This window comes from Lissotriton helveticus, chromosome 12 (assembly GCF_964261635.1).
Source record: "Lissotriton helveticus chromosome 12, aLisHel1.1, whole genome shotgun sequence".
In the NCBI taxonomy this organism is placed as follows: domain Eukaryota; kingdom Metazoa; phylum Chordata; class Amphibia; order Caudata; family Salamandridae; genus Lissotriton; species Lissotriton helveticus.
The window spans coordinates 777,740,533-777,754,237 of record NC_136073.1 but is presented as its reverse complement, the minus strand read 5'-3'; the positions used below and the strand labels follow the sequence as shown (position 1 = coordinate 777,754,237).

Sequence of the window (13,705 nt, the reverse complement as noted above, 5' to 3'; positions counted from 1 at the left end):
ACTGAGAGTTGTGCTTCACCTCGCCTCCCCCACCTGAGGGGTTGGGTTGGCAAAGGTGGGCACACCTCTCTACCTAACTTGGTTTCCCCACTGATTATCCCACCCACAGTGGGGGTCAGAACCGGTGACGGCCAGTTGCTGTCAGCAGCAAATGGCTGGTGGTAGCTCACAAAGGCGGCAAGCCTTTGAAACTTCCCCTTCGTGGGCCCTGCCCATCCTGGGGGAGAAGGATTGGCACCTGGTCCTAGGATGTGCTTTGTTTCAGGACCCAGAGAGCAGCAGGCTCTCGACCCAGGGGTTCAGAAAGATGTTTGGTGGTGGCAGCTGGCGAGCAGCCACTCAGCCAGGACACTAGAGGTAGGTTGTTTTTCAGGGGGGCTCTCAAGATGCCCTCTGAGTGCATTTTTCATTAAATCCCACAATGGCATCAACGTGAGTTTAATTTGCTAAGACGTTTGGTACCAAACTCCCCAGTTTTCAATAAAGCCATTATGGTGCTCTGGAGTTCGTAACGACAAGCTCCCTATACTCTTTATGGCAGTACTGCACTTACAATGACTAAGAATTGACGCAGGCACTGTAGGGGTACAGTGCTCATGCACCTGTGCCCTCACCACTGGTATAGTGCACCCAGCTAGAGGGGTGACTGACCTATATCAGGGCAGTGGGTTGTAAGCATGGCACACAGGAATGTGTGTTATGTTGACTCTTCAGTTTGTTCTGCACCAAAAGACGAGAGAGAGACACAGAGGGAGAGAGAGAGAGAATGAATATGAATGTATGTGTGTGTGTGTGTGTATATATATATATGTATGTATATATATATATATATATATATATATATATATGTGTATATATATATATATATATATGTATATATGTATGTGTGTGTGTGTGTATGTATGTATGTGTTTGTGTACAGGGCCTCTAAGGATGGCACAAATAGTGCTACAGCCCTTAGGAGCCTTCCCTGATCACAGTGCCCTTGGTATCCATTGTACCGTTTACAAGGAACTTAAAGGTGGGCAGAGAGTTGGCAATTGGGTTTTGCAACATCACAGTTTAGAGAAAGAACATAGGCTCCGGGTACCTGGTTGGCAGGAACCCAAGATACACTTAGTCAAAGTACATCAAAATATAGGCAAAAAATGGGGGCAACCATACAAAATGGGGCACTTTCATAAACTGTGTGATCAGGTGGAGGAAGTAGGGTAACTCTCTGCTTCGAGGTGGAATCTATTTTACTGGAGCCACCTCTGCCCTTGCCTTTGATGTTGCCGCTATAGACACCCATTGGGTAAACAGTACCAGCCTGCTGGTGGAAAGCCTGCTGTCGACTTTGATAGGACAAGAGCTAGTTGGGTGAGGTGATTTTGGCTCTGCACCTGAGCTGTTGCTTCCAAAAGGAGCCTTTAAGTGAAGGAATTTGCACGGCACCCATGGATTTTGAAATATTAGTCCTTCTTTATCTTCCCAAGCATCTCATCAACCTGGGGGCCAAAGAAATGCTCGCTGCCATATGGGAGATTGATGAGATGCTGCTGGGTCTCAGGTTTGAACCCAGAGATTCATGAGCCAGGCGTGTCGCCTGAGGACGTCTCTGGTATTAATGCCTCAAGAGGCTGTGCCCGTGGCATCAAGAACACAGCAAAAATTTGTATTTGAGATGACCTTGCCGTGGGCACTGTTTCTTCTCCCATTTTTCTATACTCCTCTGGTAGATGTTAAATAAGTTCCTGCATCACCGTCAATTGGAAACTTTATCAGGAGAGAAGTTACAAAACTGTGAGTATATGCCAATGCATGGAAGTCCATTCTGCAGTTATTCTCATGCCCACAAAGCAGATCTTTTTGCTCTCGTTATCGGGTGGAAGAGAATCAACTGTAACCTGGGCGAAGGCTCGTTGTGAGTACTGTGAACCACCAAGATGTCAAGGGGATCCCTGTTTTAGATATAATCAATCAATCAAAAATTCTTTATTTCGGCTGTTCTTGCCATAAAAGAGTACATAAATAAAACATGATAAAAAGGAGATTATATATAGAGTTCATTTAAATAAACACAATAGATCATAAAATTCCTGCAGCGTATAGTACATGTATGTACAGTACAATAAGGTTAAAAATATTTAGGCCTTAATGTGAGAAGTTGGCCTGGTATATGATGTCCACAGTTCTGTGGGCACCTTGTATCAGTCCAAACAATCCCTTATGGTGGTGGTTGTAAGTCAACCTTATAGACAAGCTATCCTAGGGGTAGCATGGACTAAGCAGCCTTAAAGGCTTAACTCAAGAGGGCATGTGAAGCCAGCTGTTTTACCATATGCAATCCTGTAATATCAAATGAAAGGACACCACACAAGTTATATATTATAAAAATATATATATTTATTCTCAGAATAATCCCCACTACTCTTTATGAGCAATGAAGCACAAGCGTTTAAACAAAAGCACAATATAACATATGAAAGTTGCACGTTTATGGATGAGGCCGGTGGGCACTCAAACCATATATCAAAAAAGTGGTATAACAATCACTAATTGATCAGTGGTAAGGCTTGGGGCCTTGGGAATCGCTGGGACTACACTGGACTAACAGCAGTTAGGACGGGAGTAGCCCGCGGGATTCGGGTGCAGTGCCTAAAGCACACGCATGCACCAATGCAAAGTCAATGGTGCATAAAAGTTATTGAGTTACAGTTTTAAGAGTCTTCCGACTGGACTAGAAGGACAAAACTTTAGACTTAGACACTAGAGGTGTAAACCACTACAGGAGCACCGGCGTTCAACAGTTACCTCACCCACAGGAAGCAGGTGCAAAGATGTGTCGGGTTTCGTCACGCAGTTCTATGGTGCCTGGAGATGAAGATGCTGCAGGCGTCCAGAAGAGAAGTGTCCGGTGTGATCCAAGGGTGGATCGAAGATGTTGGGTACCTGAAAGCAAAGGGGACAGAGTCTGGGTCACTAGCCAGTGACCAGGAAGGAACCAGGAAGGAACCAGGCGATGTTGGGCGCAATCAGGTTGATGTCGTGAAGCTTGTCTCCGCTGCCACGTGGACTCTGGGGCACTGAGGATGTCCTGGAGTGGATCACGAGCTGTCCCACGAAGGCTCTCGCTGTCGGCGGTGTCGGCTTCCGGATCGGAGTCAACAAACCTTGGCAAAGGCAACCCACACAGAATTCGAAGATCGCTTCTTACTCGGACCAGCAAGGTCAGAGCGGGTGCTCCTTTTCAGGGGAGCGAGGGCCAGTCTGGAGCAACCAGACCAGCTGTGTAAATTCTTAGGTTCGTTGGTTCTGGGGCCATTAGCCAACGGGCAAGCGACCGCACCAACGCGTCAAGCAGGAAAATGCAAAAGGGCCCCACGCAGTACTCGGTGAGTGTGGCGGGGTGAGCTTCGGTGCAAAAGCTGCTCGGGCTGGAGCTTCTCAACCTCCAATGCACAGCTTTGAGGGAGCCTCGGGTGCTGCACGGTCAGCGCTTCGTTGTTTATCCAAGATGGCCGCTCCCACGCTTCAGGTCGCCTCCACGGGTCTCAGCTCTGCATAGACTGTGGATCGGGCTGTTAGAAGGCAGGCACGCTGGGTCTTGTCGATCTCTGTCGCTCGAGTTCTGGCAGGAACTGCAACAAAGCAAACGTCGAGGTGCTGGATGGTGCCTGTTTGCACAGGGTGGTCACTCCTTGACCACAAGGGAGATTCTTCAGTCTTCCACGTCGAGTGGGATGTCGAATGGTCCAGAGTTTCGTTTCATAAGTTTCAGTCAGGATAATCTGATGTGCATCTGCACAGCTCCTAGCTTTTTTCCAAATCAAGGGGCTGGATTACCTGCTAGGTCCCTCCTATGGGTGGGACCCAGGAAGGGGGTGGTTACACCCCTTTCCCTTTGTCCAGCTTCGCGCCAAGACTGGGGCTGGCAGCCCCAGAACCGGTTTGGCTGGCATTTGCTTGGGGACACCTTGTGCGCCCCAGGCAGTGTCTAGTTTCTTTCAACCCTCCCTGCTACAATCCACTATCTCCTGTCTGGGGTGGTGTGACACCTCCCTGTGACAGGAAACCCTTTGTCCAAGCGTCCTCTACCAAAGTTTCGGTCAGCAGCAGGAGGCCAGACTCGTGTCTGTGGCAGCAGCATCAATTTTGTGATGCTGGGGCTCTGGTTAGGATTAACCGCGTTTTCAGTAAAGTAACATGTCTTCTCCCTCTAGAAGAGTGGAATGCTACTCCCGTCGCCAGAACTGGCGAGGGGGTAGTATTCCAAAGTGTATGACACCAAACACGACATGTTTTGATAAAGCCAAACCAAAGTTAGCAATAACCACGAGGATTATAATGCACTTAAGAGTATATGGTATGGCAGTATCACTAGAACAGCTATAAGGAAATGGTTCCGAAAGCTGCAGACAGGCTCAGCTCATGCTAGTGCACCATCTCACATAAAACCAAGCACTCTGCCTCCAGGATTGTTAAGGCCTGCCATAGGAGTGACTGATAGGTATATATGTGTCCAGATATAGGTTTAGATATAGGTATACTATATGCAAGCAAGGTGTGATTACACCACCTTGCCCCAGCTGAGGGATCAGCCAGTTGTGTCGATTTAAGTACCAGCCAGGGGTGGCAAAAGATATGCTGCAGCCCATGGTAGGCCTTGGATGCACCTATGCCCTGGGCACCTATAGTGCACTGTACATGGTCTGACAAGATGTCCAGTACCAAATTGGTGATGTACCTAGGGTACATGGAGTCCATTTAAAGAGAGAGCAGATAGCCTGGGACCCTGATTAGCAGGATCCCAGGCCAACTAAGTCGAAAACCAGCTAAACACTAGGCAAAAAAATCTGGGGTAACCATAGTCAGGTATCCACCCTCCTACACTTAACATTCAATATCAGTTAATTGTCGTCGCTTAGACCACATGGCTAACAAGTACTTAGAAAGTGCAAATACGATGTGTCTAGAAGTGTCAGTTTTTAGAATTCTAAAGGCAAGTGTACAGTGTGTGAAACCCACATTTTTACATAGAGGTACTAGCCAATACTTCCTGGATTTGCTATAAGCTGGACAGAAGAAGAGCACATGAAGTTCGTCCTCTACGTCACAGCTACATCCTGGACAAGACTTGTAAGTAGAGGCTGACCATTTGCTTGTAAAAGCTCTTAGGGGTAAAGTGCAGTATCTCCATTGTATAAAAAGATTCCTAGCTAAAATCGGAAAAACAACGTCCATAAAATCCTCAAAAGAATACGAATTTTTGAATGCTAAAAAGGAATTGGTCAGGGTGCCAGCATGGGAGGCATACAAAACGGAGTTCAGTTTTTTGTCCATGAAAATCCTGGTAAGGGACTTACGCGAAACCTCGCGACAGCCCCTTTACGAATCATTCCACATGGCAGGTAATCCTAATCTTAAAAATTCATGTTTTATGAACACAAGCCAGGGAATTTTTTCTACGCTGTTATAGCTTAGTATTTGCTTGAGCTCTTGCCTATAATTCAGCAGATCTGGCGTTGTCCAGAGCCTGCACCAAAACCTATGGGGTTTTAGTGCTAGCTCATCTTCTATGGGTCTCAGTCCCAAATCTAGCCTTAGGGGGAAGAGCAGGGTGCTTTGAGGGAGTGTCAGTAGCTGTCTAATACATTTTGTTTCTGTTTTGGGGATTGCAGGCCTGCAGGAATGCCCCCACAGCTCCCCACCATAGAGAGCTGCGGCCCTCGCTTGAGTCTTGTAAATCTCCTGTGCGGGGCTCACTGGCTTAAATGTCGATGTATTGGAAACTTTGCGAATACCGCCCGCCAGCTGGGACAGTTTCATTTGCGATCTTACTTGTTGGGGTCCCCAAGACAAATTTTCATGCAGTGTAACCCCAAGATACTGGAAAGTCATAACCCTTTCCAGTCTCACAGTACCCAGGATCGGATTCGGGCGGGTGGTCGCCGGAGGATTAAATATCATACATTTTGTTTTGTCAGCATTTATCTCAAGACCACGGCATCGACAAGAATCCCCAAAGCCATCCAATATTCATTGAATCCCCATAGGGGACTTGGAAAGCAGGAGGGTGTCATCAGCGAACATAATCACGGCACCCTCCTGCCTGCCAACCTTGGCGCGTCATTGTTGGGTACATCATCCAGATGTGAGATTACGCCATTTACGTAGAGGTAAAACCGGGTCGGTGCCAGAACACAGTCCTGCCTCACCCCCCTGCCAACTGGAAACCTAGATGACAGTGCCCCATTCCTCCCACATCTTACCTGCGCATAGTTCTCCTCGTGTAGCCTCATCAACACGTTCAAGATTTGGGGCGGAACACCCAATTCCTGAAGAACCAACCACAGTTTCTCCCGTGACCGGAGGTCCACAAACACCATGTAGAGGCTGCCACCCTCAATCTTTGCCGTTTTCCAATACAGTAGTATTAGGCGAAAGATCTGGTCCATGGTGGAAGTGTTCCTCCTGAACCCGGCCTGAAATGGGCTAAGGACTTCGTGTTCCTCCATCCATGCCAACAGGCGGTCCAGGACGAGCCGTGCGAAGATTTTTTGTGGAACGTCAATGAGGCTGATGGGCCTGTAGTTTACCGGGACCAGAGGTGAACCCTTCTTATAAATCGGGACTATCTCTGCTTCCAGCCAAGTACAGGGTATCTCCATACCTCTCAGAATTGCATTAAAGACAATGTGCAGGTAAGGGCCCCAAATCCTGGGTTGGTGCCTAAAAAGGTCTCCCGGGAGTTTGTCAAGACCCGGGGCCTTTCCCACTGCAAGTTTCCCTATCGCGTGAAACCCCTCCTCCATGGTGAACTCTAGCTCCTCATGCTGGTCATTTAAAACTGCGGGTACCGACATACTTTCCATACCTAATTCAACTGAGTATAAAGCTTTAAAATGGGCTTCCCACACCAATGCATCAATATTGGGTTCTATGGCAGATTTTGGTTCTCCAGAACCTGTGGTGACTATCGACCAAAATCTGCGTGCATCCCTCAAGTCCAAAGCAGAGGTTAGGTTGGACCACCTTTCCAAATCCCAGTCCTTCTTTGCGTGACCCATTACCTCTTTGTAGTACAATCTCAGTTCACGGATTTTAGGTTTGTTACTCCCAGTCTTGACAGCCTTAACCAACTCCGACTTAGCCTTTCTACAGGCTGAGTTGTACCAGGAAGAAACTGGTGCCCTTTTCCTCCTCTTGGGGGCCTGGGGATTAAAAACCTCAGCTAGGCTAGAGACCAAGTCCGAGTGTAGGGACCATAATTTTTCATTATAATCAGTAAATGGGGGTTGGGTGTTTAGAACATCAACCTCCAAAAGCAAAGGGAGGATTGTATTGTATAATTTAGCTAATTCATCTGGGGATTCCACTATTTTCCCCCACTTGACCCTGCGTCTATTGTTTGTGAGTGTCATCCCATCACCTTGGTCTGCCATATCTGGAGTTGGAATTTCCATTGGCCTTGGAAAAACCATCTCCAGGCGTAATGCATTATGATCACTGTCGGCCCTAGAGATTACCCTGAGGTCAATAACCTTAGACCACATCTGTGTTTCAACCATGATGTAGTCAAGACGAGATTCTTGACCCCTCTTTTTGAAGGTACACATCGATGGAGTATCGGACGGTGTACGCCTGTTACAGGCCCTTATAGAATTGTTTAAAGTAAGGGCCGGAATCTGGATCGCTAAAAGAGACCATGACTTGGGACGTGGGGATTGACATGGTGGAATAGCCCAGTAGTCATCCTCTCCCATGAGGGCACCTTCACTCATCCCCAAAAGGGCTCATAATGGCAGTTCAAATCCCCAGCCACCAAAAGATGGAAATCACTGGACAGAGTACTCAAGAAATGCGATAGCTCATCAATGGTGGCAGATTCAGAGGCCAAGTTTACCGGACGTGAGTACACATTCACGATGGCTAGTTTAAAAGAATTTGGCCATTTCAGAACTATACACTGAACGTCATCAGAATATGTGACTAAGTTCTCAGCCATGCAGCCCAGATGCGGACCAACCCAGATGGTAAGGCCCCCTGACGGTCGTCCCTTCCCTCCCCACCTAGCCAATACATGGAATGAGGCAAATCCCACTCTAAATTGTTCGTCCCTGGCCCAAGTCTCTTGGAAGAGACAAATGTCGTTCTTATCCACCAGGGACCCCCCACTCCGGGCAATTTAGTTTATGCGTTAGACCTGCCACATTCCATGACAATAGCGTCATACAATTCAATTTGGTAACATTAGTGGCGATAGTATCACACCCCAGTGGTGCTCCTTCACTAGCGGCTGCATGGGGGGACTCCGATGTATAAGGCAGCACTATAGTCCCCAGTCCATCGTCGCCAATTACCGTGTTAGTCCCCTGGATGGAAGGGTGAAGATCTGGAGCATCACTAAAGGGTTGGGTACTAGATGACTCCACAGCTCCATCAAAATTGACATCACTCCTAATTTGAGTGATGCCTGATGTTTCCACCTTGGTGTGCTGTAGTCAATCTACCATTTCCAAACTGCTAAACCTATTTTGGGTAAATATATGGCTCTGTGCAGTTGGTCGCCTATGCCAACCCCTCTCCACCCTACCCCCTCCACCGTGCGTTTCCAGGGACCAATCATCTCCACAATCTGATTGAAGGATAAAAATGTGATAATGGGTGGGATTCGATAGTTGTCCCAGTACTGTTGTGGCTCCAGTTGCAAATATGCTCCACAGTGTGGGGGTTCCTTACAATTTACCAACACACAATCACCTGTAATAGTTTTAGGGCTATGGCCCACCCAGGAGAGCCTACGTACCATCAATATTTCACTGGTAATATGAGAGGGTAGTGGTCTGTTATTATTGAGCCAGTGGGTCACTTTATGTTTTAAGGACATAAACGATTCCTGGCTGGGATTGCTTATTTCGGGAACCCCTGTCAATACTACCAGATATGGGCTCGTTTCAGGCGGTAGATCAATTCTAGAAACCCCCTGAGATACCACAACAGATAGATTCCGAACACTCTCTTTTAATTTTGCAGTGTTTGCTATAGTACTCCTTCTAGAGGTATTAGTAAATACGGGCAAGGCCACAGCAGGTTTTGGGATTGGTACATTGGAAATATCTGAAATAGATGGCACAACAGGAGGGAGGGAATTGTGTGTTACAGTCCCATCGAGTGCAGTATTCAATTGAACATTACCCAGATGCGAATCATTTAACTTTGTATTGTCCGCAATACCCCGTGTAACTTGTTCGAGCTGGGAGAGCTGCTGCTCAATGCGCCGGAGTCTCTCTTCCAGTGGTCCAAGTGAGGATCTCAATAGAGCACCCAAATTTTAAAAGCAAGGGATCCTCTGACACCATTGTTCCGCTGGTGGTCTTAGCCACACCTACGGGAGTAGGTCCTGGGCTCATTACAGTCGGTGGCGGTGGCACATAGCTAGACATATCATTCAGAGTATTAGACCCCTTGTTTTTCGATGTTATGTCACGGTCATCCGAACCTTTAGCAAGTTTAGACTTCCTGCCACCAGCAGCAGCCGCGGCGGCCTGCTTTCTCTTGGGTATTGCGCCCTCGCGTCTCTCCCGCAGCTGTCGGGTAGTGGATCTTTCAGGAGAACTAACCGGGATTGGAGCAACAATGGTCACTATGGCCTCCGGTGTTAGTAAGCGGGCAGCTGGAGAAATATGCTCTTGCTCCTGAGAAATGGGTGGGGTATATAGGGTCACTGGGACAACAATTGGATTGGCTCGTCTATCGTGCTCAGGTTTACGAGCATTTGCAAAATGGCACATAGAGGATCGTTTGGCCATGGTGAGATCTTGCGAAACCCGGCGCTCCATTAAAATTATCCCTTGGCCAATAACAGAGTTAGTTCTAGTTATAACGTTATCCAATGTTCCTGTTAAGTGACCACTGGCAGCCAAAGTCTTGTTCCTACTTTCATGTGCAGCCATACTACTAGTAGAAATCTTCGCCCTCAGGGGTACTTACAGCGAATCCGTGCGATGGGTGTGTGTTCTACAGCAGACGAAAGAGGGATGGCCCGGTCCGGTCTCTCCCGGTCTAGAACGGGCTAAAACGGGCCCAAACGGGCCCGCATTTGGCCCGGGCTTCGTCCAGCGCGCGGCCCACGTAGCGGCAGGTGTGGAAAGATATATATATATATAGGGCTAGTGGGAGGGGCGGGAAGAGGCACCCAGCGTCCACCGGCAAAGGCTGCTGGTCCTCCCAGTCCCACCTTCAGCAACTCTGCCCCAAAGCTTCTCCTCCTCCTCTCACGACTCGAGCGGCTCCCGGGGAGCGGGGGCCCGAGACGCGGTTTGTTGGTCCAATGTGGGAGGGCGGGAAGAGGCACCCAGCGTCCACCGGCAAAGGCTGCTGGTCCTCGCAGTCCCGCCTTCAGCAACTCTGCCCCAAAGCTTCTCCTCCTCCTCTCACGACTCAAGCAGCTCCCAGGGAGCGGGGGCCCCGAGACGCGGTTTTGTTGGTCCAATGTGGGAGGGCGGGAAGAGGCACCCAGCGTCCACCGGCAAAGGCTGCTGTTCTTCGCAATCCCGCCTTCAGCAACTCTGCCCCAAAGCTTCTCCTCCTCCTCTCACGACTCGAGCGGCACCCCATACAAAAAGGGGTACTTTCATAAAATGTGTGATCAGGTGGAGGAAGTAGGGTAACTCTCTGCTTCGAGGTGGAATCTATTTTACTGGAGCCACCTCTGCCCTTGCCTTTGATGTTGCCTCTATAGACACCCATTGAGTAAATAGTACCAGCCTGCTGGTGGAAAGCCTGCTGTCGACTTTGATAGGACAAGAGCTAGTTGGGTGAGGTGATTTTGGCTCTGCACCTGAGCTGTTGCTTCCAAAAGGAAACTTTAAGTGAAGGAATTTGCAGGGCACCCATGGATTTTGAAATATTAGTCCTTCTTTATCTTCCCTAGCATCTCGTCAACCTGGGGGCCAAAGAAATGCTCGCTGTCATATGAGAGATTGATGAGATGCTGCTGGGTCTCGGGTTTGAACCCAGAGATTCATGAGCCAGGCGTGTCGTCTGAGGACGTCTCTGGTATTAATGCCTCAAGAGGCTGTGCCCGTGGCATCAAGAACACAGCAAAAACTTGTATTTGAGATGACCTTGCCGTGGGCGCTGTTTCTTCTCCCATTTTCCTATACTACTCTGGTAGATGTTTAATAAGTGCCTGCATCACCGTCCATTGGAAACTTTATCAGGAGAGGAGTTAAAAAAATGTGAGTATTCGCCAATGCATAGAAGTCCACTCTGCAGTTATTCTCGTGCCCACAAAGTAGATCTTTTTGCTCTCTATCGGGTGGAAGAGAATCACCTGTAACCTGGGCAAAGGCTCGTTGTGAGTACTGTGAACCACCAAGATGTCAAGAGGATCCCTATTTTAGATATAATCAGAGTTACCAGCTGAGGGTTTATACTTTTTCTTATTTCTATGGGTTACCACCTTTGTCTTGACTGGCAAATTTTAGAATAGCCTTTATCAAGGGCAGAAACTGCACTGCACTGCACCCACAGACTAAGAGGGCATCTCCACGAGGAAGCTGTCTTCCTTCTGGATGAAGTGCATGTCTAACTTATGGAAGGCTGTAGCACTTTATATGGCCTTGTGGTAGGCCATGGTGTTATCTGGCGTGGATGCTTTGACTGATTGTCTAAATTCGGATCGCCCGGGGGATGGATGTTATAGTAAACCCAGGGATTGTCAGTGGGACCTGGATCCAGGGACTCGTTCTATGTTTCAAGGAGAATTTATGGACTCCACAGGTTTGAGAAGGTGTATAGGGGACACTTCAGGTGACTCTTGTGGAGGCAGAGGAGGTGTGTGCATGTGCGTGGTGGTGGAGGTGTGGTGGTTGGTGAAAGCAAGGATGAAGGTAGAATACAAGGAATGTGGTTCATGTTCCTGGCTCAGTGCCCCTTCGGTGTTGGATTAAGGAAGAGAGGATCAAAAGAAGGATCCCCCTCGAATGTCTGTGTCTTCTGAGGTGTCTGGGACCAAGTTGCAATGGAAGGTCATTGAAATGCAAACTGGTTATCCCAACTCGTCGGTATCAAAATCTGACACGACAAAACAAATCTGAGCCCTCTGATGGAGAACAACAACAATTTAACATGGAGTTGTTGCACATACATGTTCTTTTTTAAGGGAGGAGTCAGAGCAATAGTCATTGCCCTGCGCATTCCCCATGAAGGGAGGAGTCACGGAACACCTTGGAAAAAAAAAAACTACATACATCTGAGCCCAACATTAGATGGCAGGAGTACGCACGGCATATGAATCTAGAGCCACACATACTCTGAACATGCTGAATGTTATGAATGTTATGCACTATCACCAAAAACATGCACTTTAAAAATAAATGGACCTCTGCTTATCCTTCATTAATTTGGGTAAATTGCCTAATTACTTTGTGTTCACCCTAGTCTTGATTACCTATGAGTAGTTAAAAGCATATATTATCAAGCAACACCTGACAAAATTCCCCCTCTTGAGTGTCTCTCTGTTCAAAAACGCTCTAGTCCTCTCATAGGTCTGTGTTTCCACACCAGCACCCCCCACATTTTGTCTGTCAGTGCAGTGCTTATAATCTTGTTTCCAACTGTGTTGTTGTGAATTTCTTCAAAATTATGCATGTGTTTAGCATTAGAGTACAAGCCAGAGCTACCTAACTCTGTATAAGCAAACGCAATAAAACAAATAATATGCAATTTCTAGTTTCCTTTTTCTCATTGTGTCCTTGTGTCTGGGGTTCTGTCAAGCAAATTTAGTATCTGTGATTCTTCTCATGCCTTGTCTCTTGTTGTAGGTCAAAGGGTGTGCCCAGGGGAGCAGCTCGCCCGGATGGAACTCTTCATGTTCTTCACCAGCCTTCTGCAGAATCTGGACATCTTTCTTAATGACAATGAGCGCTGTCCTGATTTTTCTTACACAACCGGTCTACTGCGTGCCCCGCATCCCTACAAGCTGAGCTATCGGACAAGGCCACAGTCATTTATGCAAAATGCACAGCACTAATCTCTTCACATGATGCCTGAATCTGGCCATCTCACTTATTCCCGCATGTAACTGTAAATATATTTCTAATGCCAATTTCTCCTGCTCTGCCTCATATGTCCTTCACAGGAATCATTCCCAACAGAACTCTAGACCTATCAGTACCTGAGACACTCTTAGGGTCAAGAAGGCCGTTTCTGCAAGGCACAATGTAGAACTCCGCTGGATATAATGAAAAAAGGCAAAAATGAAAGAAATATTCAAATGATAATAATAAACAAACAAGAAATACTAAGTCTGCTTATAGGATGTGATCTTAGAATAAATTAACAACACAGTTGCTGTCTCAGAAACAGGAGGGAAATGCCTCTTAAATGTCCTCTCCTATTTGTAGTTTGAAAGGGTCGTAAAAACCCTTTCCTGAGTTGATAGACCTTGGGGTGGTTACCCCTGACTTTTTGCCTCTACCACCTGTATTTTTTACACTGTTCTGGATTCCGGTTTTGCTGGTTTAGATGCTTTGGGCACTTTGCCACTGCAGATCAGTGCCAAAGTGCAAGTGATCCCTGTGTAAATTGTTATTGTGATTGGCTATCCATGATTGGCATATTCGTCTTACCAGTAGGTCCCTAGTAAAGTGCACTAAGTGTGCCCGGGCTGGTAATTCAAATGCTATTTGTGGGCTTGCAGCACTGATTGTGCCGC

General features: G+C 47.5%; 1 protein-coding gene across 1 annotated transcript in view; it reads left to right on the top strand.

The window, feature by feature from the left end:
* LOC144798635 (cytochrome P450 2C20-like) overlaps window positions 1-13,286 on the top strand; it is a 190,085-nt gene extending 176,799 nt beyond the window's left edge. The window contains exon 9 of the mRNA XM_078669601.1: window positions 12,813-13,286. Within this exon, the coding sequence (XP_078525727.1) occupies window positions 12,813-13,021 (209 nt within the window). The 3' untranslated portion in view covers window positions 13,022-13,286. The remainder of the gene's footprint in view (window positions 1-12,812) is intronic.
* Window positions 13,287-13,705: the final 419 nt, after the last annotated feature.